The sequence below is a fragment of the Bufo gargarizans genome, chromosome 8 (assembly GCF_014858855.1).
Source record: "Bufo gargarizans isolate SCDJY-AF-19 chromosome 8, ASM1485885v1, whole genome shotgun sequence".
Classification (NCBI taxonomy): Eukaryota; Metazoa; Chordata; class Amphibia; order Anura; family Bufonidae; genus Bufo; species Bufo gargarizans.
The window spans coordinates 197,847,077-197,874,698 of record NC_058087.1 but is presented as its reverse complement, the minus strand read 5'-3'; the positions used below and the strand labels follow the sequence as shown (position 1 = coordinate 197,874,698).

The following is a 27,622-nucleotide window of genomic DNA, read 5'->3' as shown; positions in this document are numbered from 1 at the left end:
ACTGTGCCCAATCAAATTCATCCCACTTGGTGGCCCAATCTCAGTGTGAAGGCTTGGAAGTTAAACTGCAGACAGATTGAAGGGAGAGTGTATCGCTGTGTGCATTTCGTTCTAGTCAACCCAAATTCATAGTTAATCCGTTCTCTAGGACGGTGCCGTCAGAATTACAGGTGTAATTTATCGCCGTCTGCATCACTGTGCAGTGCACCAAGATTAACTAATACTTTCTGTTAAATAAAAATAAAAGCATACAGCAGCCTTCAGTAAAGCCCAAAAAACCCATGCACACCCCTTAAGTGCAATGGCTCCTTAGTGGAACAAAATTAAGAAATGGGGGCAGAGCCAATAAAATAGTGGAGAAAAAAAAAATCTCTTAATGCATGTGACCAAAAACATGCTTAATAATCCCTTCTATTAGCTGTAGATTTGCTGTGCATCAGTATAAGGCCTCATGCACACAACAGTTCTTTTGGGGGGTCCGCAAAAACGGGTTCCGTAGTTCCGTGATCCGTGTCAGTTTTTTTCTTCCGTGGGTCTTCCTTGATTTTTGGAGGATCCACGGACATGAAGGAAAAAGTCTATTTGGTGTCCGCCTGGACGTGCGGAGCCAAACGGATCCGTCCTGACTTACAATGCAAGTCAAAGGGGACGGATCCGTTTGACGTTGACACAATATGGTGCAATTGCAAACGGATCCGTCCCCCATTGACTTTTAATGTAAATTCAGGAGTCCCTATTAATATACCATAGGATCGGAGTTTGCTCCAATCCGATGGTATATTTTAACTTGAAGCGTCCCCATCACCATGGGAACGCCTCTATGTTAGAATATACCATCGGATTTGAGTTAGATAGTCAAAACTACAGATCCGACGGTATATTCTAACACAGAGGCGTCGGGGACGCTTCAAGTTAGAATATACTAAGAACTGTGTACATGACTGCCCCCTGCTGCCTGGCAGCACCCGATCTCTTACAGGGGGCCGTGATCAGCACAATTAACCCCTCACGTGCCGCACCTGAGGGGTTAATTGTGCGTATCATAACCCCCTGTAAGAGATCAGGTGCTGCTAGGCAGCAGGGGGCAGTCCCCCTCCCTTCCCTGTATTTAACTCATTGGTGGCCAGTGTGGCCCCCCTCCCTCCCCTGTATTTAACTCATTGGTGGCCAGTGCGGCCCCCTCCCTCCCTCCCCTGTATTTAACTCATTGGTGGCCAGTGCGGCCCCCCCCCTAATTAAAATCCCCCCCCCATCATTGGTGGCAGCGGAGAGTTCCGATCGGAGTCCCAGTTTAATCGCTGGGGCTCCGATCGGTTACCATGGAAACCAGGACGCTACTGCAGTCCTGGCTTCCATGGTTACTTTGCAATTGTAGAACCATCATACTTACCTGTTGCGCTGTCTGTGACCGGGCGGGCGCTCCTCCTACTGGTAAGTGACAGGTCTGTGCTATAGGCAATGCCACAGGGGGGCCGCACTGGCCACCAATGAGTTAAATACAGGGGAGGGAGGGGGTCTGCCCTGCCTAGCAGCACCTGATCTCTTACAGGGGGCCGTGATACGCACAATTAACCCCTCAAGTGCGACACCTGAGGGGTTAATTGTGCGGATCACAGCCCCCTGTAAGAGATCGGGTGCTGCCAGGCAGCAGGGGGCAGTCATGTACACAGTTCGTAGTATATTCTAATTTGAAGCGTCCCCATCACCATGGGAACGCCTCTGTGTTAGAATATACTGTCGGATCTGAGTTTTTCACGAAGTGAAAACTCAGCTCTGAAAAAGCTTTTATGCAGACGGATCTTCGGATCCGTCTGTATGAAAGTAGCCTACGGCCACGGATCACGGACGCGGATGCCAATCTTGTGTGCATCCGTGTTTTTTCACGGACCCATTGACTTGAATGGGTCCATGAACCGTTGTCCGTCAAAAAAATAGGACAGGTCATATTTTTTTGACGGACAGGAAACACGGATCACGGACGCGGATAAACAACGGTGAATTTTCCTGAGTTTTCAATGGACCCATTGAAAGTCAATGGGTTCGCAGAAAATCAGGAAAAATGGCACAACCGACACGGATGCACACAACGGTCGTGTGCATGAGGCCTAAGTCTACTTTCACACTCATGTTTTTGTTTTCCATTGTGAGATCCTTTCAGGGCTCTCACAAGGGGTCCAAAAAGGATCAGTTTTGCCATAATGCATTCTGAATGGTAAAGGATCGACTCAGAATGCCTCAGTTTGCATCAGTTCAGTCTCCATTCCACTGATGGCTTTTGCTACGCTGTTGGCTCGGTCTCACCACTGCCTCTTCATCCGAACTCTGAAAGTCAGTGGCACGACCTTCATTCCATGTGGGGTCTAGGACCTCATCGTCCCCTAAATCGTCTTCCACCCAGTCTTCCTCCCTGACCTCCTTTTCGGTCTGCACACTGCAGAAAGACGCAGCAGTTGGCACCTGTGTTTCATCATCAGAGACATGCTGAGGTGGTATTCCCATGTCCTCATCAGGAAACATAAGTGGTTGTGCGTCAGTGCATTCTATGTCTTCCACCGCTGGGGAAGGGCTGGGTGAATGCCCTTGGGAAACCCTGCCAGCGGAGTCTTCAAACAGCATAAGAGACTGCTGCATAACTTGAGGCTCAGACAGGTTCCCCGATATGCACGGGGGTGATGTGACAGACTGATGGGGTTGGGTTTCAGGCGCCACCTGTGCGCTTTCTGCAGAAGACTGGGTGGGAAATAATGTGAACGTGCTGGATCCACTGTCGGGCACCCAATTGACTAGCGCCTGTACTTGCTCAGGCCTTACCATCCTTAGAACGGCATTAAGCCCGACCAAATATCGCTGTAGATTCTGGCGGCTACTGGGACCTGAGGTAGTTGGTTCAGTAGGACGTGTAGCTGTGGTAGAGCGGCCACGTCCTCTCCCTGCACCAGAGGCTCCACCAACACCACCACCACGACCATGACCGCGTCCCTTATTAGATGTTTGCCTCATAGTTAGCATTTACAAAGCAAAGTAAAAAGTGGTTAAGTCTGTTAAAAATAATTATCCGCCAATAAAAACCCTGATGTAGGGTATTGCACTAAAAAAATTTTTTTACTCTATATGACAGCGGTATTTGTGGCCTAAATGTGACAGTCACCTATGCACGTGTAATCCCAGATGTGCAGTATATCAGAGGGATTTTTCACCACAGTATCCTAAAAGCCGTATTTCTGGCCTAAATGTGACAGTCACTTATGCTTGTCTAATACCAGATGTGCAGTACATTAGAGGGTTTTTTCACCCCAGTATGCCAAAGCTGCATATTTCTGTACTTGCAGATAGCCTGTGCTGGTGCACTATCGTTGCATAAAATGGCTGCCGAGTATGTATTGATATTGAAACTGAAGAAAAAAAAGTTCGTTTTCAGCAGTAGTTGGCTTAGCTCAGGCTTAAAAAAATAGTGCACTGCACCCACAAAACACTTTTTCTGTAGATCGCTGAGTACAAAAAACTGTTCTTGATAAGATTTCTCCCTGATCTCTCCCTCACAGCAGCTGCAGCCTCTCCCTACACTGATCAGAGCAGAGTGACCGGCGGCGCTACGTGACTCCAGCTTAAATAGAGCCTGGGTCACATGCTGCAGTTGGCCAATCACAGCCATGCCAATAGTAGGCATGGCTCTGATGGCCTTTTGGGGCAAGTAGTATGACGCTTGTTGATTGGCTGCTGTGCAGCCTTTCAAAAAGCGCCATAAAAATCGCCGAACACCGAACCCAAATTTTTACGTAAATGTTCTGGTTCGGGTCCGGGTGCCAAATATCCTAAAGTTCGGTATGAACCCGAACTTTACAGTTTGGGTTCGCTCAACTCTAGAGGTAAAATGTAATGAAATTATTAGCATCTAATGTTGATCGAGCACCAAAGGGCCCGTGTGCTCTGGCCAAATACATCAGTATGCTTGTGTGCTCTACCAAATAACAGGGATCTAGGATCTTTCCTAGACCATATCTTAAATGGGAAGGACTTGAAACAAGTCTTTCCTGTGGGAATCCATCATTTAGCTTGGCGAAGAATGTTCTATCAATATACAGTTGCAAGAAAAAGTATGTGAACCCTTTGGAATGATATGGATTTCTGCACAAATTGGTCATAAAATATGATCTGATCTTCATCTTAGTCACAACAATAGACAATCACAGTCTGCTCCACTAATAACACACAAAGAGTTAAATGTTACCATGTTTTTATTGAACACACCATGTAAACATTCACAGTGCAGGTGGAAAAAGTATGTGAACCCCTAGACTAATGACATCTCCAAGAGCTAATTGGAGTGAGGCGTCAGCCAACTGGAGTCCAATCAATGAGATGAGATTGGAGGTGTTGGTTACAGCTGCCCTGCCCTATAAAAACACACACCAGTTCTGGGTTTTCTTTTCACAAGAAGCATTGCCTGATGTGAATGATGCCTCGCACAAAAGAGCTCTTAGAAGACCTACGATTAAGAATTGTTGACTTGCATAAAGCTGGAAAGGGTTATAAAAGTATCTCCAAAAGCCTTGCTGTTCATCAGTCCACGGTAAGACAAATGGTCTATAAATGGAGACAGTTCAGCACTGCTGCTACTCTCCCTAGGAGCGGCCGTCCTGTAAAGATGACTGCAAGAGCACAGCGCAGACTGCTCAATGAGGTGAAGAAGAATCCTAGAGTGTCAGCTAAAGACTTACAGAAGTCTCTGGCATATGCTAACATCCCTGTTAGCGAATCTACGATGCTGTAAAACACTAAACAAGAATGGATTTCATGGGAGGATACCACAGAGGAAGCCACTGCTGTCAAAAAAAAAAAAACATTACTGCACATTTACAGTTTGCACAAGAGCACCTGGATGTTCCACAGCAGTACTGGCAAAATATTCTGTGGATAGATGACACCAAAGTGGAGTTGTTTGGAAGAAGCACACAACACTATGTGTGAAGAAAAAGAGGCACCGCACACCAACATCAAAACCTCATCCCAACTGTGAAGTATGGTGGTGGGGGCATCATGGTTTGGGGCTGCTCTGCTGCGTCAGGGCCTGGACGGATTGCTATCATCGAAGGAAAAGTGAATTCCCAAGTTTATCAAGACATTTTGCAGGAGAACTTAAGGCCATCTGTCCACCAGCTGAAGCTCAACAGAAGATGGGTGCTGCAACAGGACAATGACCCTAAGGATAGAAGTAAATTAACAACAGAAAGGCTTAAACAGAAGAAAATGTGCCTTCTGGAGTGGCCCAGTCAGAGTCCTGACCTCAACCCGATTGAGATGCTGCGGCAGGACCTCAAGAAAGCGATTCACACCAGACATCCCAAGAATATTGCTGAACTGAAACATTCTGTAAAGAGGAATAGGTCAAGAATTACTCCTGACCGTTGTGCCCGTCTGATCTGCAACTACAGGGAACGTTTGGTGGAAGTTATTGCTGCCAAAGGAGGTTCAACAAGTTATTAAATCCAAGGGTTCACATACTTTCTCCACCTGCACTGTGAATGTTTACACTGGTGTGTTCAATAAAAACATGGTAACATTTAACTCTTTGTGTGTTATTAGGTTAAGCAGACTGTGATTGTCTATTGTTGTGACTTAGATGAAGATCAGATCACATTTTATGACCAATTTGTGCAGAAATCCATATCATTCCAAAGGGTTCACATACTTTTTCTTGCAACTGTATATATATAAAAGCAATCATTTAATGCTTTGCTAGATTATGAGTCTTGATTCTTCTGCAGGTAGAATGAAGTCTCACAATATCCTAAGACTACATCTCAATATGGAGATGATCAATTAATTAATGCATTTATTTTTTCGCCAATCTAGATGGTATAATTTCACCCACACTGTCAAATTAGTCTTAATAAAATGAAATATCATTTTCTGTGTCTCTTACCAAGTCCTAGTAGAAATCTCACTTCTGCTTCTAGGAAAGCTGGGTGGTCTATCATAATGCATCTTACCATGGCTTTCATCTTGATAGACCCCTCTAGAGAGCTTAACTTCTCTTTCCTCTCTTTCTTGTGTGTCTTGTCTCCCCCCTGTGTATGGTTTATGATCACAAACTTATCAGTTAGACACACCATCCTAGTTTGGAACTTTCCAATCATTGTCAGATGGGCGTGACCATTGATAAAAATGTGACATCGTAACCTTACCCAGAATGCACTTTTGCTACTGTTGTAATGTCACCTACTCATACCTAGGTGGCACTGTTGTGTAAGCTATTTGCATCATTGTATAAAGGGTTAACTTATGTAAGTCTGAATAAAACGTATTATACATTTTGACCTTAAAAGCTTTAGATCAAAGCTATAGGGATTAATTCTGACACTTGTAGCAATTAAAGACAGACCTCTAGGCGTCTCTCTGAATGTTTCTCACACTGTTGATTTGTGTATCATAAATAACATAAATAACTTCAATGGCCTTGTTTTCTCACAGAGATATCAGTACCTCCTGTCATACCAAAGAGGTGAATAATTGTTACAAAACACACATCTTCACAGATACTCTTTTAGGCCCCCTGCACACGATCAGGATTGCGTGCGGATTTTACGCGCGGATTTGCGTGCGGAAAATCCGCACCGTAGGTCATGTACATTGTATTCTATGAGAATTTGAAATTCTCAATGCACACGATGCGGATTTTTTCCGAGCGAATTTTGACCTGCGGTGCGGATTTTAAAATCCGCGACATGTCAATTAATTTTTTTTTTCCTGACCGGATTTTCTTAATTCACTTAGTGAAATCCGCATGCGGAAAATCCGCACCGAATCCGCACGCAAATCCGCATGCAAATCCGCACCAATTAATGCGGATTGACCGCACGGATTTGCCTGTGAACACCTGCGGATTTCAGTGCGGATTCTGTAGCCTTAGAGACAAAGATTCTCCTAATGAGAAATATATATAATATACTGGATACATGTTGTCTTCATAACTTATAACAGTATAATATAATATATATTATATGTTCTACTGATTGTCCTATGCTAAGGACAAAGGCTCATTAAATGAATACATACATATTATATATTTTGCTTCATTAATAAATACCTAATTGTATAGGTAATTATCACCAGCTGCATAGAGCTTATCTTTATCTCCCATCATAAATTTAAAAGTAGACAAGGAGGCCTCTTCTGAGACTGGTACATTCATGAGAAGAATAACACTAAAGAGCAGAAACCTTTGTACGACCTTACTTTGGCCTACTCAAGACATACAAAATTGTAACTATAGTCGAGCATGGCTCTTAAAGGAAATGAACATCCATCTTGACTAAAATAATTGGATATCAATGCATTTACCTATGAAAAGGCACAACATCCTAACATAATATTCAATAACCTTTACAGTTTTTTCATGTAAAAACTAATTTGCATAAACATGGCCATATAGGAAAGACATGCAAATGAGCAGAATCTGCCTTGTTTTTCAGCTGAAAAAACATTTTCATGGAAAATTTGCGATCTACACTACTCATGAACAGCGCCATCTATTGGTTTCATAGTCTTCTGACAAGACTATTAGTGTAGCCTTTTGCATGGGAAATTCACAATAAAAATTCGCGATTAGAATATTCACGATCTACACTACTCAGGAACAGCGCCATCTATTGGATTCATAGTCTTGTCATAAGACTAAGAAACCAATAGATGGCGCTGTTCATGAGTCATTACAAGCAGGGCAATAGTCCTCAGATACACCCTATCAAGCTTATATTACCGCAGATAAAGTGCTAGAAGATGTGTGAATGATAGCAGCAATCCAATATACACCTCAGTGTTAGTGCAGGCTATTATAGGCTGAGTGCTACACGGTGTGTGGACTCTGTTGAGCAGTGTGCTCCACTTACTAGCGCTCCAACAAGATGAACAGGGCCATCTATTGGTTTCATAATCTTATGACAAGAGTAATAGTATTGTCATAAGACTATGAAACCAATAGATGGCGCTGTTCATGAGTAGTGTAGATCGCAAATTTTCCAAGCAAATGGTTTTCAGCTGAAAAGCAAGGCAGATTCTGCTCATTTGCATGTCTTTCCCATAAGCCCATGTTTATGCAAATGTGTTTTTACATGACAAAACTGTATAGAAAGGTTATTGAATATTATGTTAGGACAATCAGAAAACTTTTTTTTACTCTAGCCCGTCACTCAGAATGTACTGTATTATACCTAGCGTTAATCATAATATCTAAACTGCGCTCCCCCTGCTCTCTATCTGTACCGTACTTACCAGTACACATGTCACACTACGTCATACGGTACAGATGGGGAGCAGGGGGAGCGCAGTTTAGATATTATGATTGACACTAGGTATAATACAGTACATACTAAGCGGCGGGCCAGAGCACAGTGCCTGCACTGCCCGCCGCTCTCCCCGCCTACTACAGACCCTCCTCCCTCCTCACTTATACTTCGCAGTCTGCGATGTAAATTGCCAGTATTCGCCCCATAAGATGCAGGGGCACTTTTCCTCCACTTTTGGGGGGGGGGGAAAGTGCGTCTTTTGGGGCGAAAAATACGGTACCTGTTTCTACAAAATACTGATTTAGGGGTTCTATATACCTGCTTCCACAAAATACTGATTGAGGGGTTCTATATACCTGCTTCCACAAAATACTGATTGAGGGGTGCGATATATCTGCTTCTACAAAATACTGATTGAGGGGTGCGATATATCTGCTTCTACAAAATACTGATTGAGGGGTGCGATATATCTGCTTCTACAAATTACTGATTGAGGGGTGCGATATATCTGCTTCTACAAAATACTGATTGAGGGGTGCGATATATCTGCTTCTACAAAATACTGATTGAGGGGTGCGATATATCTGCTTCTACAAAATACTGATTAAGGGGTCCCATATACCTGCTTCCACAAAATACTGATTAAGGGAGTATTTTGGGGGGCCTGTACTCCACTGGCCTACAGTAAAATTTGTATCTTCAGCGAAATAGTCACCAGTTATTTTCTGTCAGGCGAATGCCTAATTTTTGGGGCCTGTACTGGCCTACAGTATAATTTTTAACCAGTGACCGCCTAATGTACCTCGAGACACATAATCACAAGTTCTTTTCTGTCAGGTGAATGCCTAATTTTTGGGGCCCGCACTCCCGTGGCCTAAAATAAAAATTTTCTAGCCTCCAGCAGGGCACATTTTTGAGTTTCCCTTTTGCCAATGATCCCATTTGATTGCGAATGCGCGTTCACTTTCGAGAATCATCCCGGCCGATGTTCGTCCATCACTAGTCCTGATCCTGCTAAGGTATGTGTAGGCCGTTTACTCCACCATTACCTTTACCTGCTACTGCTGTCTATCCCGATCCTGATGAGTTTGCACCTGGACTAAAGGGGCCTTACTTCAACCTTATAGGTTAAAATTAATAATAAACATAACAATATCAAAAAACGAAAGCAAATGTTTTAACCGAAAAAACTATTTATTAACAATTTAGAGCAACAATAATAGGTCTCTAAGGTAACTGTTCTAGTTGCTTATGGAGGTCCAGCAAGTCCTGCATCCCATTCTTGTGCAGCTCCTCAAACTGCTGCACCTTCCTCTGTAGATGCCGATGCTGCTCCATTATCTATTACTGAAGCTTCATTATATGACTTTCCTGCGCCCTTATCTCCTTTGCGGCTTTTGTCTCCTCCTGATGCAGCTTTATCATTATTTTTTATTATTGTATTAGGGTATTGTTAGTAGTATTAGTAGTATTGTTAGCATAAAAAAAACATTACTTGCAATTCAGATAAAGAGGCAATTAGTGCTTTGTTTATAGTGTTTGTTAAAACACTGCCGATTTTAATCTCAATTCCTTAGTAGAGTTGAGCGGACACCTGGATGCTCGGGTTCGCCGGCTTCGGCCGAACTTTGCAAAATATTTCGAGTTCGGTACCCGAACTTGACCCCGAATCCCATTGAAGTCAATGGGAACCCGAACTTTGGAGCACTAAAATGGCTCTAAAAAAGTCATGGAAAGGGCTAGAGTGCTGCAAAAGGCAGCAAAATGTGGTTAATGGCATGGCAAGTGCTCTGCAAACAAATGTGGATAGGGAAATTACTTCAAATAACATAAAATACGTAAAAATAAAATAATCTTGATCTAGGAGGAGGAGGTCCATATGGAGTAGGAGGTTGAGGAGGTGGTGGACGTGGCGGTGTAGGAGGAAGCGACGGTGGAGGACGAGAAGGTAGCCTACACTGCTTTTTGTTTTTGTGTTTTATTTTATTTAAATTTATTTTGTTTAAATTTGGGTAAAACATTGGGAAATATAAAAAATAAAACAAAGAGAAAGTGCGCTGGAGTACAACAATGGCTGGGTGAGGCCGGTATACATGTCTATTCTGCACAATGTACAGACAAGTCCTGTGGAATCCCTGCCTGGTTCATTTTAAAGAATGCAAGCTTGTCCACATTGTCTGTGGACAGGCGGCTGCGCTTGTCTGTGATGACGCCCCCTGCCGTGCTAAAAAAAGTTCAGACAATACACTGGCTGCAAAGCAGGCCAGCACCTCCAAGGCGTAAAGGGCAAGCTCAGGACATGTGCCCAATCTGGAGACCCAGAAGTTGAAGGGGGCAGACCCATCAATCAGTAGGTGTAGGCATGTGCACACATACTGCTCCACCATGTCGCACGTCCACGTGACGTCCACGATCCAATTGGATATCTGCTTTATCAACTTTTGATGTTCTTTTATGCGTCTACCATGGTGATCACGGGTAACGGGGAATCAGAGTTCCATGCCGGAGAGGGAGCCTGAGAAAGGGATATCACATACAAGGGAGGTCAATGGCTGAAATGTGATCAGGCGAAAATGTGGGACAAGTAATTAAAGCGGAAGAATCGAATGAAAGGAGGGGGCGTCAATTACCCACTCCCAACTAGGGGAGGAAGTGATGATAAATAACAATACAGGACTCTTAAAATGCCCTGTAATTGGAATGAGTAATAAAAAATTACAAGGAATGTCACTGCGGTATTTTGGATTAGGAAATAATGTTATACAGGAGAGGCCCTGCTGCCGCTTTGTTGACTCTAGAAAACGTCTGCCTGATCGCACGTCCCCGTGATGGCCACGATCCAATCGGATATCTCCCCTCTCAACCTTCGATGTTCTTTTATGCGCCTACCATGGTGATCACGAGTAACGGGGAATCAGGGTTCCATGCCGGAGAGGGAGCCTGAGATAGGGATACCACATCCAAGGGAGGTCAATGGACTGAAATGTGATCAAGCGGAAATGTGGGACAAGTTATTCAATTCAGCACATGCGCCAGGCAAGGGATGTGCTTCAAACCGACTAGTCCCAGAGCTGCTACGAGATTTTGCCCATTATTGCACACCATCAGGCCAGGCTTGAGGCTCACCGGCAGCAACCACTCATCGGTTTGTTGTTCCATGCCCGTCCACAACTCCTGCACGGTGTGGGGTTTGTCCCCCAAACAGATAAGTTTAAAAAAATGCCTGGCTGTGCTGAAGTTGGTGGTGAAGGTGTTACGCTGACCGGATGAGGAGGCATTAGAGGATGAGGAAGCAGAGTAGGAGGAGGAAGCAACAGGAGGCAAAGAGAAACGCCCTGCAATCCTCGGTGGTGGAAGGACATGCGCCAAACTGCTATCCGCCTCATCCCTGACCGTGCTTACTGGTCCACGTATCCGTAGTTATGTGGACTTTGCCACAGATGGCGTTGCAAAGTGCACACCTGATTTGGTCCCCCATTTGGTTGTGCAGGGAAGGGATGGCTCGCCTGGAAAAGTAGTGGCGGCTGGGCACAACGTACTGTAGGACAGCCACCACCATCAGATTCTTAAAACTGTCCGTGTCCACCAGACAGATTGACAGCATTTCAAAGGCCACGAATTTGGAAGTGCTGGCATTCAGGGCCAGGGATCACGGGTGGGTAGGGGAGTACTTCCTCTTTCGCTCCAGTGTGTGGAAGATAGACAGCTGAACGCTTCCCTGGGACATTGTGGAGATGCTTGATGACTGAGGTGGTGGCATTGCTGCCAAATCCTCTGTTTGCGGGGTGGCAGGTGCCACTGTCAATCCAGAAGAGGAAGCAGGAGGAGCCAGAGACCTTACTTGGTTTTTGAGGTGTCTACTCTGTGACGAGGGTGCCTCAAGTAGAGTCCCCTTTTTAAATACACACACTCACAGGCCTAGAAGCCCCCTTTATTCTGCTTTAAAAGAGAAATATTCCCTTGCTTGGAGCTGTGTCCTAGTAATTGAAAATGACACTTCCCCGTCATAAAGATAAGGATGGGAGCTTCAAAAGCACCCCTGCTTAGGCTCATCGTAAAATACTGGATCCTGGGATAAAATTAGCCGGACATTCTGACTACAGTCCCACCAGGGGACCAAAGAGAGATGGGAAAGTGACCTATTGGACCTTTGAGGGACTCAAACATAGTCATTTTTCATATCTCTGGGCGTAGGCATATTCTGCACTGGTTAAGGCCAGATTTAACCTCCGTGGACCAGTGCGATCACGGAGATATCAAACAGTATGTTCTTGTGCCCTTGGAAGGCTAAAAAGCCAGCTTTAAGCCGTCCTGGAGAACCACAAGCCCCAGAAGAGTCAAGTTTGGTCTTGTTAGATCTTAAGGGTCATTAATACATGAATGTCATAGCTGTATTTAGTAGTTCCAAGGAACTGTGGGCTCAGCCAGAATAAGGACATTCTGGGCTGACCTTAGCTGGGTCATAAACCTTGCCGACACCTTCTCGATCCTGCCCACATGTTCGTACCATTGGTGGGCAGAACTGCTGGCATCTCCTGTTTTAGAACTATTATAAGATGCTGTCAGGGCATTGTATGGGACCCAGCCTTGCCTTAACACCTGGATTTGTATCGCATTCTCAATGTCAGTGCTCAGGGTCCACTGATATTATACCAATCGGATTGCACAACGGCTTCAAGGACTAAAACAAAGGAACTTAAGTATACGTTTCATCCATTATCCCTTTTATTTTAACTGTCGTGAATTACTATTACCTTGAATTATTATTATGTAGTCATAAATAGTCATTTTTCTGTAAATGTATATATGCACTGTTTTTCCTGTCACCTTTTATTAAAAGATTGAAAAATCTTATTTTCTAAGTCTTCTGTGTTCTAAGCAAAGGAATTAACGAATCCTGTCTCTGAAGAGAGTAACGTTACCATTTTGTGTGAGAAAGGTTATTTTGATTGTTGCTTAGCTGAACGATAGCTGGTCTCAGTCAGGAGGACTGAGGGGCCACAAGGCTTTGAATAGCCTAAAGTTTGGAGGACCTAGCGACACCTAGAAAACGAGGGTTGCACGCCCAGCGTCTGGAGAACTACTGGGCCACACTCCCCCAAAAGGTACTGGAGGCTGCAGTATTGATGGTGGCTGAGGAAAGCCTCGAGTCATATGTTGTTTATGTGTGAACTGAGCTCTATGAGTGAGATAGAGACGTATTGTGTTTAGGTAGCGCTTAGACGGGCAGGAGTTTATTTGTGTTTTAAGTGTTGGCAGTGCGGGAACCTCACCCCACCCAGTGATGTATAACTGGACTATCCTTTATGAGAAGAGTGTCAAAATAAATGCACAGTTTGGACATGAAAATCGGTTGTCTGGTGAGATATCTGTGAGTGTGACCCCCCTGAAAAGAGACGATCCCTTACATATGGTGTCAGATGCGGGCAAGTTGTCCATGAGAGAAGGGCAACGGTCGGTTGCTAGGGGCAACAACAAGAGAAAGAGCAGGTGCTGCTGAATCCTGCTGTGCTGGAGTTTAAAGGGCCGGAAGCCTGTTTATTCGGTGGAGCAGGGGCTGCTCATGCTATTGTAGACTATTTTTGCTGTGGTGCAGGGATTTAAAGGGCCAGAAGCCCAGAAAAGAGACTGACCTGTTTGAAAACAAAAATAATATTATTTTTTTTCCTTTTGCTGTGTTGCTAGAGAGGACTAGAGGACTGTTTCTATGGGGTGGATGGGGGATTTCACCAAGCAGCTGATACGGGCCAATCTGAAGGCTAGCCAAAGGCAAATGATGTGGCAACAGGAGCAGGAAAAGCTCATGTGCGGGTTGGACAAACCAAGAGACGTCCTAACCCAAGGCGTTTCCAATGGTAACCGCTGTGCGGAGGAACTGGGCAGTGACCTCGTGACTAGGAGCCAAGAACTGCAGGTTCTCGGGATGCGGTTGGATGCCAAGGGCAACCGACGGGAAGAGAGTGAGATGGAGAGCAGTGCCAAGGTGTACCGAGTCCTAGAGAGGATGTGCGAAGATGCCGTAATGCTGTTGCTAAGAGCAACCAACCTCGACAGCATGCAGCTGCTGGAGATGTCGCCAAGTGGGAAGGTGTACACCTGGTTGTCCTATGACCAGGAATCCAAGATGGGAGGTTCCCAACATCCTGGAAAAGGATGATGTCTACTGTGGAGATGGACGTATCGCACGTAAGAGGGACGAACCCGAGGCGACAATGGGTAAGATCGTTCCTGTAATTGCTGGTGTAGCAGACCACGTGACAGTGAGCACGGCTCTGAAGGTTGGGCATGTGACTGACCGGGGCCCTGGTACCTCAGAGACCGTGAACTGTGGTGTGAGCCGGCGGCAGTTGCTATATGCTGGGCCAGGAGGTGTTGAGACCCTGGGACTAGAGACTGCGCCGAAAATGTGCATCATTGTGGTGAGTGGCAGTTCAGTCCAGGCGTTGTTGGACGCAGGGTGCCAGGTGAGCCTTGTACATGCCAGCTTGGTTGCTGGGGACTATGTGCGGAACAATCATGCGGATAGTATGGACTATCCACTGGCTCTCATTGAGTGTGAGACTCCAGTGGGAACTGGGACTAATAAGTTAGGGGTTGCAAACAAGCTTGCGCATGATGTCGTTTTGGGCCATGATTTCCCCTTGTTTTGGGAGTTGTGGAGTAATGGAGACACTTCTGCAGAGAGTGCAAAAACTCCTGCAGAACTTGTACCTGTCCCTTTAAGTGAACGTGTAAGGGAAAGGACCATTGAAAACAGTGATGTAGTTGAAGTGAAAAATGAAAATGTGAGGTCATGTGAAGTATATGATGTTGACATGACTTTTCCCTTTCAGGATGTGATCAGGAGAGAAGTGCCCCCTCCTGGTAAAAATGTATGTGATACAAAAATGCTGGTTAATGTTGTGAGCCCAGAGTGTGTACCACACGTACCAGAGGTGGATATGCAGTACCCACAGGGGTTTGATGGTTGCTGGGGAAGTGTCCAATGTGGGGATTAGCGCATCGGTGCCCCTAGAGGTCAGAACTGATACTGACACAAGTAATATAGGTGACACATGTGCCGTAGCCGATAGCAACTCAGAGAAAGAAGCTACCCAGTCAAGGTCTTGGGAAATTAAAGTAGTTGCTAGTAGTGACCAGACAACAGTTATACCTGACGTCACGAGAGTTAAGTGGGGAGACGTCAGCCTAGTGACTGAGACCTATACCCAGGCAGTGGTAGATGACCAGACGAGTCAGTACAGCTGCAATCAGAAAGAGATGAGTGAGCTGAAGGATCTACTGCCTGATATTCAGGTGAAGAGTAAAGGCTCCAAAGAAGCACAGAAAACTGTGGTAGACATGGACAATGTGCTTAAAGGGAGTCTGTCACCACATTTTAGCATGTTAGACCGTTAAAATAGGGTTGTGTGATCCACCCAGAACATAAAAACGGTACCTTTGTGGTAGAAAACGGACTTTTCAATTTGCAGAAAACGAACTTATAAGATTATCTTCTGAGCCCTCTCAAGTGCCCAGGGCGGTCTCTCAATCCTCGGAGCCCCAGGCAGGCACCTCCTAAATGGCTCATAACCCCGCCCTCCGTGCGCCTCTGCCCGCCCGTTTACTCCCCTCCCCTGTCCCTTTCCACTGCGGCTGTGCGGTACAAATCGTAGCGGGCGCATGCGCAATGCGATGCCCGCTCCTGTCAGGGCATCGCAATACCTACTGCGCATGCGCCCGCTACGATTTGGACCGCACAGCCACAGTGGAAAGGGACAGGGGAGGGGAGTAAACGGGCGGGCAGAGGCGCACGGAGGGCGGGGTTATGAGCCGTTTAGGAGGTGCCTGCCTGGGGCTCCGAGGATTGAGAGACCGCCCTGGGCACTTGAGAGGGCTCAGAAGATCATTTTATAAGTTCGTTTTCTGCAAATTGAAAAGTCCGTTTTCTACCACAAAGGTACCATTTTTATGTTCTGGGTGGATCACACAACCCTATTTTAACGGTCTAACATGCTAAAATGTGGTGACAGACTCCCTTTAAAGAGACTCTGGGTAGAACCCCCACAGGGTGTCCAAAACAGAATGGTGGTACTCCTACATCTGCTGCTGCAGCAGAGCAAAGCGGGGAGCAGCTAAAAAGGAGGCCAAAGAGCCGGGCGCTTCCTTCACGTTTGTGCGCAAAACCAAGAACAAACTTCAGCGAGAATTGGATGATCTGATGGTGGACCTGGACCACCAGAGGCAAATTATGTCTCATATAGAGAAGTACGGCTCGGCCCGATATGACGAAAAACGTGACCGAGCTGAGGCTGATGCTCTGGTGAAGGAGACCAAGGCCCTCTCCTTGGTTAGAGCCATTGAAGAAGCGCTTGAGGAGCAAGGTGAATGTGAGAGGCTGAACAAGCAACCCAGAGCAGAGATGGAGAATCTCATGAGCTCAAACGATGACATCGGGAAGAACGTCTATGAGTTGGAGAAGATGGACGAAGTTTCTTCTGAACAAGTTGATGAAGCTGAGGTGGAGGCAGAAGTCAAGAGACTCATGGCAATGAGTAGCCCGGACCGGGTCATGAAAGATGTCCCCTCTGTCGTCAATGCCTTCCTGCTTTTGAGTGAGATAGGGACGTATTTTGTTTAGGTAGCGCCTAGACGGGCAGGAGTTTATTTGTGTTTTAAGTGTTGGCGGTGCGGGAACCTCACCCCACCCAGTGATGTATAACTGGACTATCCTTTATGAGAAGAGTGTAAAAATAAATGCACAGTTTGGACATGAAAATCCGTTGTCTGGTGAGATATCTGTGAGCGTGACCCCCTGAAAAGAGACGATCCCTTACAATTGGTACAAAAAGAAAAGGCTGTTTTCCTGGTTTGAGCTGTGCAAACTGTACTTATATGAGAAAAGTGAAAAATGTATTCATCCCCCGAGGAATACATCACATGATATACGTCATTTCCTTACGTTTGTGATTTACCTATTACAATGTCCTTGTGATCTTCTATATGTAGGACAGACCACTCTGGATCTGAAGTCGAGACTCAATAAACATAGATACACTATACGCCAAAAGAGAGAAGACCTCCCTGTGTCCAAACATTTCTCTGATGTGGGATATAGGGAAAAGGATAATTGATCATATTCCCCCCCCCCCCCCCCCCCTAAGGAGAGGTGGTGATAGGGAATTGTTACTCAAGCAACGGGAGCTGCAATGGATATATAAATTACCGCATGGTCTCAATACAGAATTTAGATGGGATTTATTTGACAGATAGGCGATCTCTTTACGGACCAATGTGGTGGGATCTTTGTTTTCATCCCACGTTGGTGTAAAACAATGTAATGGTGTCAACTTGGATTACAGTCTGACATTTTTTGTCTTCTTCTCTACCGATTCTTTATAGATTGGATGTCCTTTGTCTTACGCATCCAGAGAAGCTGCTGTGGTTCTTTATTTTACAATATGATGAAGTCACTTTGATAATTTAGCTACTTTGACTGATCAAGTCTTCGATGGAGTTTTACTCATTTATTGCTATTCAATAAACAATGTTATCGTTCATAAGACTTAGGCTATTTTAGTTTTGACTATGGGATGCCCCTTTGTGATGACCTTGCTGTCGCGGTGGGTGGTGCAATGTTGGTCCCAGGGTGGGACATTTAAGATGATCCTGCCTTGGGGCACATAAGGGTGGGGAAAGGGGGTGTCCAGGACAGTGGGTCTCCCCCTTATCCACACTGCGCTGCCAATGGTGATAGCTTATCATACAGGCAATTTAAAGTGGGGAGGTATCTCCTCTCCGATTGTTGTTAACATAATCTATACTTTGTTTATATCATTAAGGGTCCATTAACACGCAAATTTCGGTCCGTGTCCGTTCCACAATTTTGCGGAACAGGTGCGGACCCATTGATTTTCAATGGGGCCAGAATGTGCTGTCCAGATCTGCAAAATAGAACATGTCCTATTCTTGTCTGCAATTGTGTGACGTTGATGCGCGGTCCACAACATGCGGAACGCACATTGCCTGTGTCCGTGTTCTGGAGATCCGCAAAACACATACGGACGTGTAAATGGACCCTTACTGTGTGTACGCTGAAGGCAATGGTACACCACGCCACCCGACACTAAAAGGTTGGATGGCATGTTGCGCGAATAAGTGACAGGGTGGCTCTACGCTACTTTAATTGCCACTTGGCATTAAACGGTTTGGTTTTGTAGTTGCGCTGATATGCGCGATGGATTATAATGGGTTGCTACCGACACTTGATCAGCCTTTTAGATATTTCCTGTAAAATATTTCAGTTTCCATGGAGACTGACACGCCCAGTTTTCACATTGGCTGCAGCACGGTCACATTGCCTGCTTCCCTCCTCCCGTTGAGGTGTGGGGCACGCCCCTCTCTGCGCGTCTCCAGTGGATGCGCGCTGGGAGGCGTGCTCTGCGCTGCCGGGGGATAGTGGATTGGGCCGTTTGATTTGGCGACTGCGCAGTGATTCTGGGCTGACGCCAGGACTCCATGCAGACATCTGAACCACCAATGGTAAGCTGGTCACATGTAAGAAACAAAAGAACCTAAATAAGTACATGTAACGAGACACAGCTGTGTCTATGTATGATTAGGCCTTTGGAACAGGATTTTAACTCTTTATAGCACGTAGCACCTTATCACCATATGATGGATCTTATATGTATTGATTTGTATACGCAATTTACACATGTTCATTGTTGGTTAGAACAATATAATTATGACATTTTATATTTATTCTCACAATTTGTAAATGAAATTAGAGGAATCACATGATCACTTGGTAATTAAAGTCATGTGGTTAAATCATGTGACTATGTTGTCAGGGTATTTATATGCATTTGTGTCACCATTATTTTGCTTGACAAAGGCCTCATTGTGTGGGCTGAAACGTTGCCTTGGGAATAAATTGGGTTACCACCATTTCACCATTTTGGAGTGCTGCCTCATGTTTTGGAGATATAGATAGATAATAGATAGATAATAGATAGATAATAGATAGATGATAGATAGATAGATAGATAGATACAAAAAAGAAATGAAATCGGCACAGCAGAAAAAAGGTAGATGGTGTGCCAGCGGCTATGGAAACAATCCTATATCTAAAGATTACGTATAAATAGAAATTCCACGGCACTCCCACAGACTGACGTTTCAGTCCTCTCACTGGGACTGATGATCACTGCTTGAGAAAAGTCCCAGTGAGAGGAATGAAACATCGTGTTGGTGATTAAAGAACACTTTTTTTAAACTGCAATCTGTGGGAGTGCCGTGGAATTTCTATTTATAGATAGATAGGTAGATAGATATAGCTATGAGATAGGTAGATAGATAGATAAATAGATAGATAGATAGATATTGTAGATAGATGCATCTTGCTACATCAAGAAGCCCCAGAAAAACAAAGCACTCTGCAACAAGTCTCCCAAACCCAGCCTGCCCGAGCCACCAACCAATATAGCCTGGTAAAGGGGGAAATCCAGAGGATGATACACAAGGGCAAAGAGGAGAATATCATTGTCTGGAGGAACAACATAAGAACATCCCAGAAGCTGACAGTATACCAGAGCCTGCAGAGGGAGTACAAACTGGCCCCATATCTGGAGAAACTCCCTAATCCAAGAGAGCTACAGATCCTGAGCCGGTGCAGACTGAGCGCCCACAGCCTGCTCATCGAATCCGGGCATCACCGACAGAGGTACAAGCCCAGGGAGAGCAGACTGTGCCAGCAGTGCGACCAGGAGACCGTGGAGGATGAGGCTCATTTCCTGCTGCGGTGCCCCAAATACTTAGCAGTGAGGGAGACTCACTTCAGGAGACTGTCTGATCTCTGCCCAGACTTCACCTCCATGGAGGAGGAAGAGAGAACTCTTCATACTGCTGGGGGAAGAGGAGAACACAGCGGCCACAGCAGCACAATATATTACTGCCTGCCATGGACTGAGAGGAGCCTGATATACTATGGACTCCTTTATCCCCACCCTGGATTTGTCCCCATTCCCCAACGCTACACAATCATTTCCCACTTGCTTTGGCAATGCTAAAATGTATTTAGTACTGCTAATATAGCTTATTTGATTTGATTTGATAGATAATAGATAATAGCCCCTGCCCCTGTCTGTACTCACTTTTGGAAGCAGTGTGCGGTGGAGAGCACCCACTGCCTGGAGATGAGGCTTCCCCCACATATATGATAGAAGTATTTCGTCACGCTGACCTGCCAGGGCCACTCCCCATCCACAGCATCAGTGCCCCCGACTATACGGCTGGAGAAGACCGGAGAGCCAAGCAGCGGAGAAGAGCTTCTGTTAGTGGAAGCAGCGAAGGAGTCTGCAAAATAAGACACAGAAAGTATACACTCCCTATCAAAATATTCACACCTTCCACGGTCATTTTGAGTGCAGCACAGTGGTTTAAACTCAGCTCAAGATGGGAGTGTCACGAAGGTGTCACGACCTATCGCTGACCCTGTGGTGTCTGGGGTCAGAAGGTCGCAGCGGGTGGCTACTCACCCGATTTCAAAGGATCGCTCCATGACCTATTTGTGGGAATGGATTCCGGTCCAGGTTTTCCTGTTTTGGTTTGCAATCCTTTTTGTCCTATCTAGGAACCGGTAGTTTTCCTTTCAGCTGTTCTGGGTCAGCCACTCCCAGCTACTATATATTTTCTCTTCCTACTTCCCTGGTTGCCAGATATAGACCTTCCTTCCAGGTTATCTATTCTGACCTCGTGTGTTGTTGCTGTGGAGCCTGCTGGAGCTGTTGGAACCAGTGCGGTTGGATCTCCGGTTCTCTCCATTCTGTTTCCTACTGTTTGTTGTCTCCCTTCGGGGTTATATGTAGTGTTTGTGTTGTTTCTCCACTCCCTGTTGTTACCCTAGGTGTCACTGGTGAGGACTAGTGCTCCCACCGCGCTACTCACTACCTAGGGCTTCTTTCAGGGTAAGCCAGGGACAAAGCATGTGATCGGCGTACGGGTGAGCAACCCGTCTAGGGACGATAGGGTAGCCAGGTGCCAGTGCTAGGTGAGTTAGGGGTCACCACTCCTCCCTCTCCCTTGTGCTAGGGCACCTGGTCTCCTTTCCCTCTGCGCCGCGCGTCTGGTATCTGCCATACCAGACGTGATATTATATCTGGCCCTGATTTTGAAAAAGAATAATAAATAAATACAATGTTTTGTTTCCTAACATCCACTACAGATCCTATTGCTGCTTTGGCAAAGGAGTTACAAGGTCTGTCTCTTGAAGTGTCTCATATACGATGACCCTGACCAAATCTCTCCAGCTGAGTTTAAATTATGGCGGCTTCAGCAGGGAGATCAGTCAGCAGAGGTTTATTGTTCTGAATTTCGAAGGCGTGTCTCGGATACTAAGTGGAATGACCCGGCTCTCAGGAGTCATTTTTGCCAAGGGCTGTCAGAAAAGGTGAAAGATGCGCTTGCGCTGTATGAGACTCCTATATTCCTTGAGTCCACCATGTCGCTATCCATAAGAATTGATAGACGCCTCAGGGATTGTCACGGCCATGCCCATGACCGTGACTCCTTGACCGCATGTGGTTGCCTGCGGTTTTCTATGGGTATTCAACCATGGGTGAGGGCCGCTGGTGTGTGGCCTCACTTGTGGTTGCTGCAGGCAACTAGCGTGGTATTTTGCAGCAGAGCAGCCTGAGCGTCGCTAGGCAGCTTGCTGCCCTGGCATGCGGTCTCACCTGACTCCCTTTTTGTTAGGTGTGTGTCTTGTGTGCACGGTGTATTATGTTTTGTGTGCACTTCCCCTTATATGTGTGTTTTCCCTTCTGTGTGCTGGAAGGGTTAACTTCCTTCCCAGTGTGTGTGATGTCACTGGGTGTGGTTGACCGGTGGGTGTGGCTTTTTGGCCTATATAGCCTGAGTCTCTTGCAGGCTTCAGTAGGTTGCTTCAGCCCTGCTAGCTGGAGCAGCCTCCTGTGTATTTGATCTGCCTGTGAGAGCCACCACTGTGGTCATAATGTTTAAGTTCAGTTTGTCTTTGTCTATGTGATGTTCGGTTTATGTTTTCTGGTATATTTCTGTGCTGCCATGTATCTGGGTTCCGGTGTGTGGATGAGTTTGTGCTGACTTCGGTTTGCTATTTGTGGACTTCAGATTTCCTGCACACTGATCCAGTCAGCAGGGCTGTGGCAGGTGGCTGGAACTAGTGCAGCACCTGCCATATACATTGGTTTGCATTTGTGTTCCCCTTTTCTCTACAGCTTGGCCTTTGGGACTCCTGATCCTCCCTGTCTTGGAGGAGTGGGTAGTCCTACTCTGTCACCTAGGTCAGGGCCGACTTGAGGGCTTGTAGGGACTTTAGGTTCCGGCGTATGAGCCCTCCTACCATCAAGGTCGGCTCATACTGGCAGGAGACAGGGTCAGCGTTAGGGACGCAATAGGAGGTGACCTGCTCCCTAATACTGTGGTCCTGGCCAAGCAGCGACCGGACATCCTCTAACAACACACGGCTGAGGATTTCCCCCATCCTCAGCCGTGACAGGGATAGGCTGAGGAGTTCCTGTCCCCCACTGACTTTTCTCCAGCAGGAGTCAGCTTGTCAGGAACCTATGCAACTAGGGGGAGCCACTCTTCAGGTTGGTCCTCCTGGGGCTCATCGTAAATCTGGGGTTTGTTTTTTCTGTGGACAGAGGGGTAATTTCATGGGGTTTATCCATATATACCTAAGAAAAAGAAACAACCGTCGGAAAACTACTGACCCCAGGTTGTGTGGAGGATGACAACCTGGGTGTATACATTTCCTCCATACAAACGTCTCAGTTTGTTTTGCCAGCTATGGTAGTTTCAGGTAATAAAACTGAGAAGATTTCTCTTTTCTTAGACAGTGGGGTGGGGGTCAATTTGGTGGATGCCCAATTTGCTCGGACTTTGGGTTTTTCTTTTAGTCCATTACCTAGATCTGTCCCCATATTTGCTATCGACTCTGCTCCTCTTTCTCAGGGGAACCTGACACACATGGTACATGACATACATCTTCGGGTGGGGGCCCTCAATAATGAGGTTATTTCTTGCTATGTCCTGGAAGGGCTTTATAGTGATATAGTATTATGTCTTCCCTGGTTGGTGACACAAAATCCTGTTGTTGATTGGCAGGCCTGGGAGATATCGGAGTGGGGTGAGCATTGTAGGGACAATTGCTTAAGTAGCAGTTGCTCAGCCACCTCTATTACAACCTTACCAACATTTTTTAACGCTTTTGAAGATGTTTTTTCTGAGAAGGGTTGTCAAGAGTTACAACCCCATCGTCCGTATGATTGCCCGGTTAACCTGCTTCCTGGAGCAAAGTTACCTAAGACCAGGTTATATAATCTTTCTGGCCCTGAAAGACCAACCCATGAATGACAATATTTCCGAGAGTCTGGCTAAAGGACATATCAGACCCTCTTCTTCACCCGTGGCTGCAGGGTTCATCTTTGTGAAGAAGATGGTTGGGGGCCTGCGCCCTTATCTAGAATTCCGTGAGCTAAATCCGGATAACTATCCCAGACCCCTATCCTCTCCCTCTCATTCCCAACCTGTGTAATCAGATTGCTGGTGCGAAGTGGTTTTCCAAGATGGATTTGAGGGGAGCCTACAATCTGATTAGCATTAAAGAGAGGGATGAGTGGAAGACTGTGTTTAACACTCCTGAGGGGCATTATGAAAACCTGGTCATGCCTTCATGGCCTGACTAATGCTCCTGCTGTGTTTCAACACTTTGTCAACTATATTTTTGTCATCTTATCGACAGATTTGTTGTAATATATCTTGACGATATTTTGATTTATTCACCCGACCTGGAGAGACACAAGGTACATGTCAAGCAGGTGTTGAAGATTTTACAGACGAATAAGTTATATGCTAAATTGGAGAATTGTGTATTCGCCGTACAGGAGGTACAATCCCTGTGGTATCTGCTATCAGCTTCGGAGTTCCGTATGGATCCAGAGATCCATGCGATTCTAGAATGGGATCTTCTGGAGAACCTGAAAGCGCAGCAGCGTTTTTGGGGTTTTGCCAATTTCTATAGAAAATGTATTCAGAACTATTCAGTGATTGTCAATCCCCTTATGGACATGACTTAAAAGGGGACAGATTTTTCTAAATGGTCTGACGCTGCTAAACTGGCTTTCTCTTCTCTGAAGGAGAGGTTCACCTCAGCACCCATACTGGTCCAGACGGATGTTTCTCAACCGTGATGTCGACCCAATTGTCCACAACAACTCTTCTCGATTTGGTGATTTTTTTTGCCATATTACTAATAATACAGAGTTCTAGCACAGAGAGTGGTGCAGGAGGTACCTACCTCTGACTAAGATCATAGTAAGGAGCACCAACATCAGTAACGTATCTCCCCTCATATTCTCCACTACAACACCCTTCATCCTGGAGTGCGATCCCTCTGTGCTCTGCAGACCTGATATATTCCTTCAGTCTAAATGGACCAGCTCGAAGGGTTCCTTGAGAATTAAAGATAAATGTTAAAAAATGTAATCTTTCTGGTGAAGTGAGCTGGGCAATTGCATTTACAAGAAGTAGGAACAAATTTTCTTAAACATCCTGGAAATGTTTACAAAATTTGTCACCTCACAACACCACCTGCCATTAAGACAATTAGAACAATAAATGTCCAAAGACATAACAAACTATGACAGGTTGACTGTATTGTGTATTCACATTTGCTTAGTCCAATAGCCTAAGGCTATCCAATTCCTGTGTAAGGTTATTTGCTTTGGTTTAAAACATAGCATTTATTACTTGCTTTAAGAACATCTACAGTATATACCCAAAGAAAAAATAAAAGATAAAAAAAATATGAAAGTGGCTAGGTGATTGTTTTCTTTTTGCTGTTGATTGTTTTGATGCATTGGAGGTAACAAGGGGATATTCATCTCATATCCCCTTAGGCAAGTGTGCAATTTAAGCCATCCAGGCTCATTGTATTGAGCCTATGAATCCAGCAAGCCTCACATTGTAGCAGTTTTTTATCCAAATTTCCACCTCTGGGTCCAAGTTTCATCTTCTCTATTCCCCAGAATCGCAGTAGATTTGTATTTTTACCATGCACATATCTCATATGTCTTGAGATAGGTTTATCCTTCTTTATCTCTATTATACTAAAACATTTTGGGCATCTCAGAAGGTATGGAAGGAGACAACCCCAGAAATATGATGCAGTCTTTAATTCTGGAGAACATCGGGAAGGAACACTTCTCTTAACTATTCTGTGTAGAAAGGGCCCATAGGGTCCCAGGGGGAAAACCAACTCTTGGAAGACCCCCGCGGATACTTCTTGCAAAGTTACTACTCTCACGGGATAGGGATTAGAGATGGCCTTGCGGGCAAACTTTGCTTGTTCACAGTTTGCCGACCAGGCGAACATATGGCGATGTCCGCCGGCGCCATATTCTTTTGCATTGTGCCGAACTTTGACCCATGACACATCCATCAGGTGGTACAGGACAGCCAATTGAGATGTTTCAGTACATGGACACACACCCTACCCTATAAATAAACCCGATCTGGCCGCCATTTTACATTCAGTGTTTTACCAGTGTAGGGAGAGGTTGCTGTGTGGAGCAGGGACAGGCTGTTAGGGACGCCAAACGCTATCTAATAGGGCCACAAAAGTCCTTTTAAGGACTGGTATAGGTGTGCTATCAATAGGTGTGACTTACTGAGGAGTTTAATATACCTATAATATACTTTCTAACATAGAAAGTATATTATAGTGCATTTGTATAGTGCAGCAGTTGTGTGCGGTTCTGCTGCGATACTGCAGCTACACTGTCATATATCTTCTATATGAAAGAATCTTCATATAAAAGAGAGGATAAAAAAAATATAAAAATTATATTATCCTTCAGGCGGACATAAAAAACACCTCTAAGTTCTTTTTATCAAGTACTGGTATCTTAATTTGATTTGTGCAAGCAGTGAAACAAAGGAACAATTGTATGTGCAAAAATATATAATCGTTTATTATAAAAACCAAGAATATAAAACAATACAACTGCAAAACAAATGATGAAGTTACAAAGTAACACCCAAAATGTACCACACAGTGGTGCTAACACACCCCTATCTGATCAGCACAGTATGATTTAATGATTTATGACGACCAGTGTCATACTTGTAACAAACGGACTCATATACCAGAAGAAACTTAGGGATCTTCTGTTATCAAACCGGCTATAACAATAAAACACGGATTTACAGGAAAATAACTGTTATCCCTTGACTCTGTTTCCTATGACCAATCAAAAATATATGATATTAATATGATAAAATATTCAGCTCGGCAATCAGACTAAGGAAAATAACTTTCCAAGGGTTTAGTCCTCTTTTCAAATAATGTCAGATCTTCCATTAACAATATGCATCTTTGCTAAGAGAATAATCAGCATTATGGAGGCGCCTAAAACTGTATATTCCCACAGTATGGGGACTCTTGGCTATATACCGAGAGAAATATCTTATTAATATCACGAGTAGTAAACACAATATACGTTACCGGGTCAAAGGTAGACAGAGTTCAGATGGGACCAGTTCTGAAGAACTTTCCTAGTAATCCAAAAATAATAATCCAAGTTTCTTCTGATAAAGTTTTTCTTTTTGATTGAATGAATGGATCAAGGAAATATATGGATCTTTTTCCTCTTTCTCTAGTTCTCCTTGCTACCCCGCACACGAGTAATTATTCCCCCCCTTATCTAAGAATCATCCCCTTTAGATTAGGGATTCCCAATCAGGTAAGGTTGGTGTACTTGCATGCTAATAACACCATGATGTCATACCAACTCCTAATATGGTAAAGAACAAATAATGAAATAATATAATATTGTCCATCTGCCTCCAGATGGCACTGCGGTGTTGCAGATGAACATCACAACTTTTAAGCATTAAAATTAAATATCTAATAATATGTTTTCAGGACCTTGTTGACCTTTCTATATAAATCATTGAGGAAGGTCTTTCCCTGACACTTTTAATTACCTATATCCTGGACTTGTTGGAGTTGACTGTCTTCTCCTATCTTTTTGAAATATAGTTTGACTTTATGAAAATTTTATATAGCGGCTTTGATGCTTGGCATCGGAACTTGTACATTTCACTTATCTACATCCATGAATAACTATTGTTTTGAAATAACATTTTCTCTTCTCAGAAAATTCATTTAACATAAACGTACTTGTTTCTATACCTTCTACAATACCTTCTAAATGATAAATACATGGTATAACATATATATATATATATATATAAATCAATACATTGTTACACATAGATAATACATTATATGAATTATTGATTAACATTGT

General features: G+C 44.7%; 1 protein-coding gene across 1 annotated transcript in view; it reads right to left on the bottom strand.

The window, feature by feature from the left end:
• Positions 1-20,684, bottom strand: part of LOC122945561 (transmembrane protease serine 9-like) — a 106,256-nt gene extending 85,572 nt beyond the window's left edge. The window contains exons 1-2 of the mRNA XM_044304626.1: positions 20,672-20,684; positions 20,420-20,621 (exon numbers count right to left, since the gene is read on the bottom strand). Of these exons, the coding sequence (XP_044160561.1) occupies positions 20,420-20,621; positions 20,672-20,684 (215 nt within the window). The remainder of the gene's footprint in view (positions 1-20,419; positions 20,622-20,671) is intronic.
• Between the last annotated feature and the right edge of the window lie 6,938 nt (positions 20,685-27,622).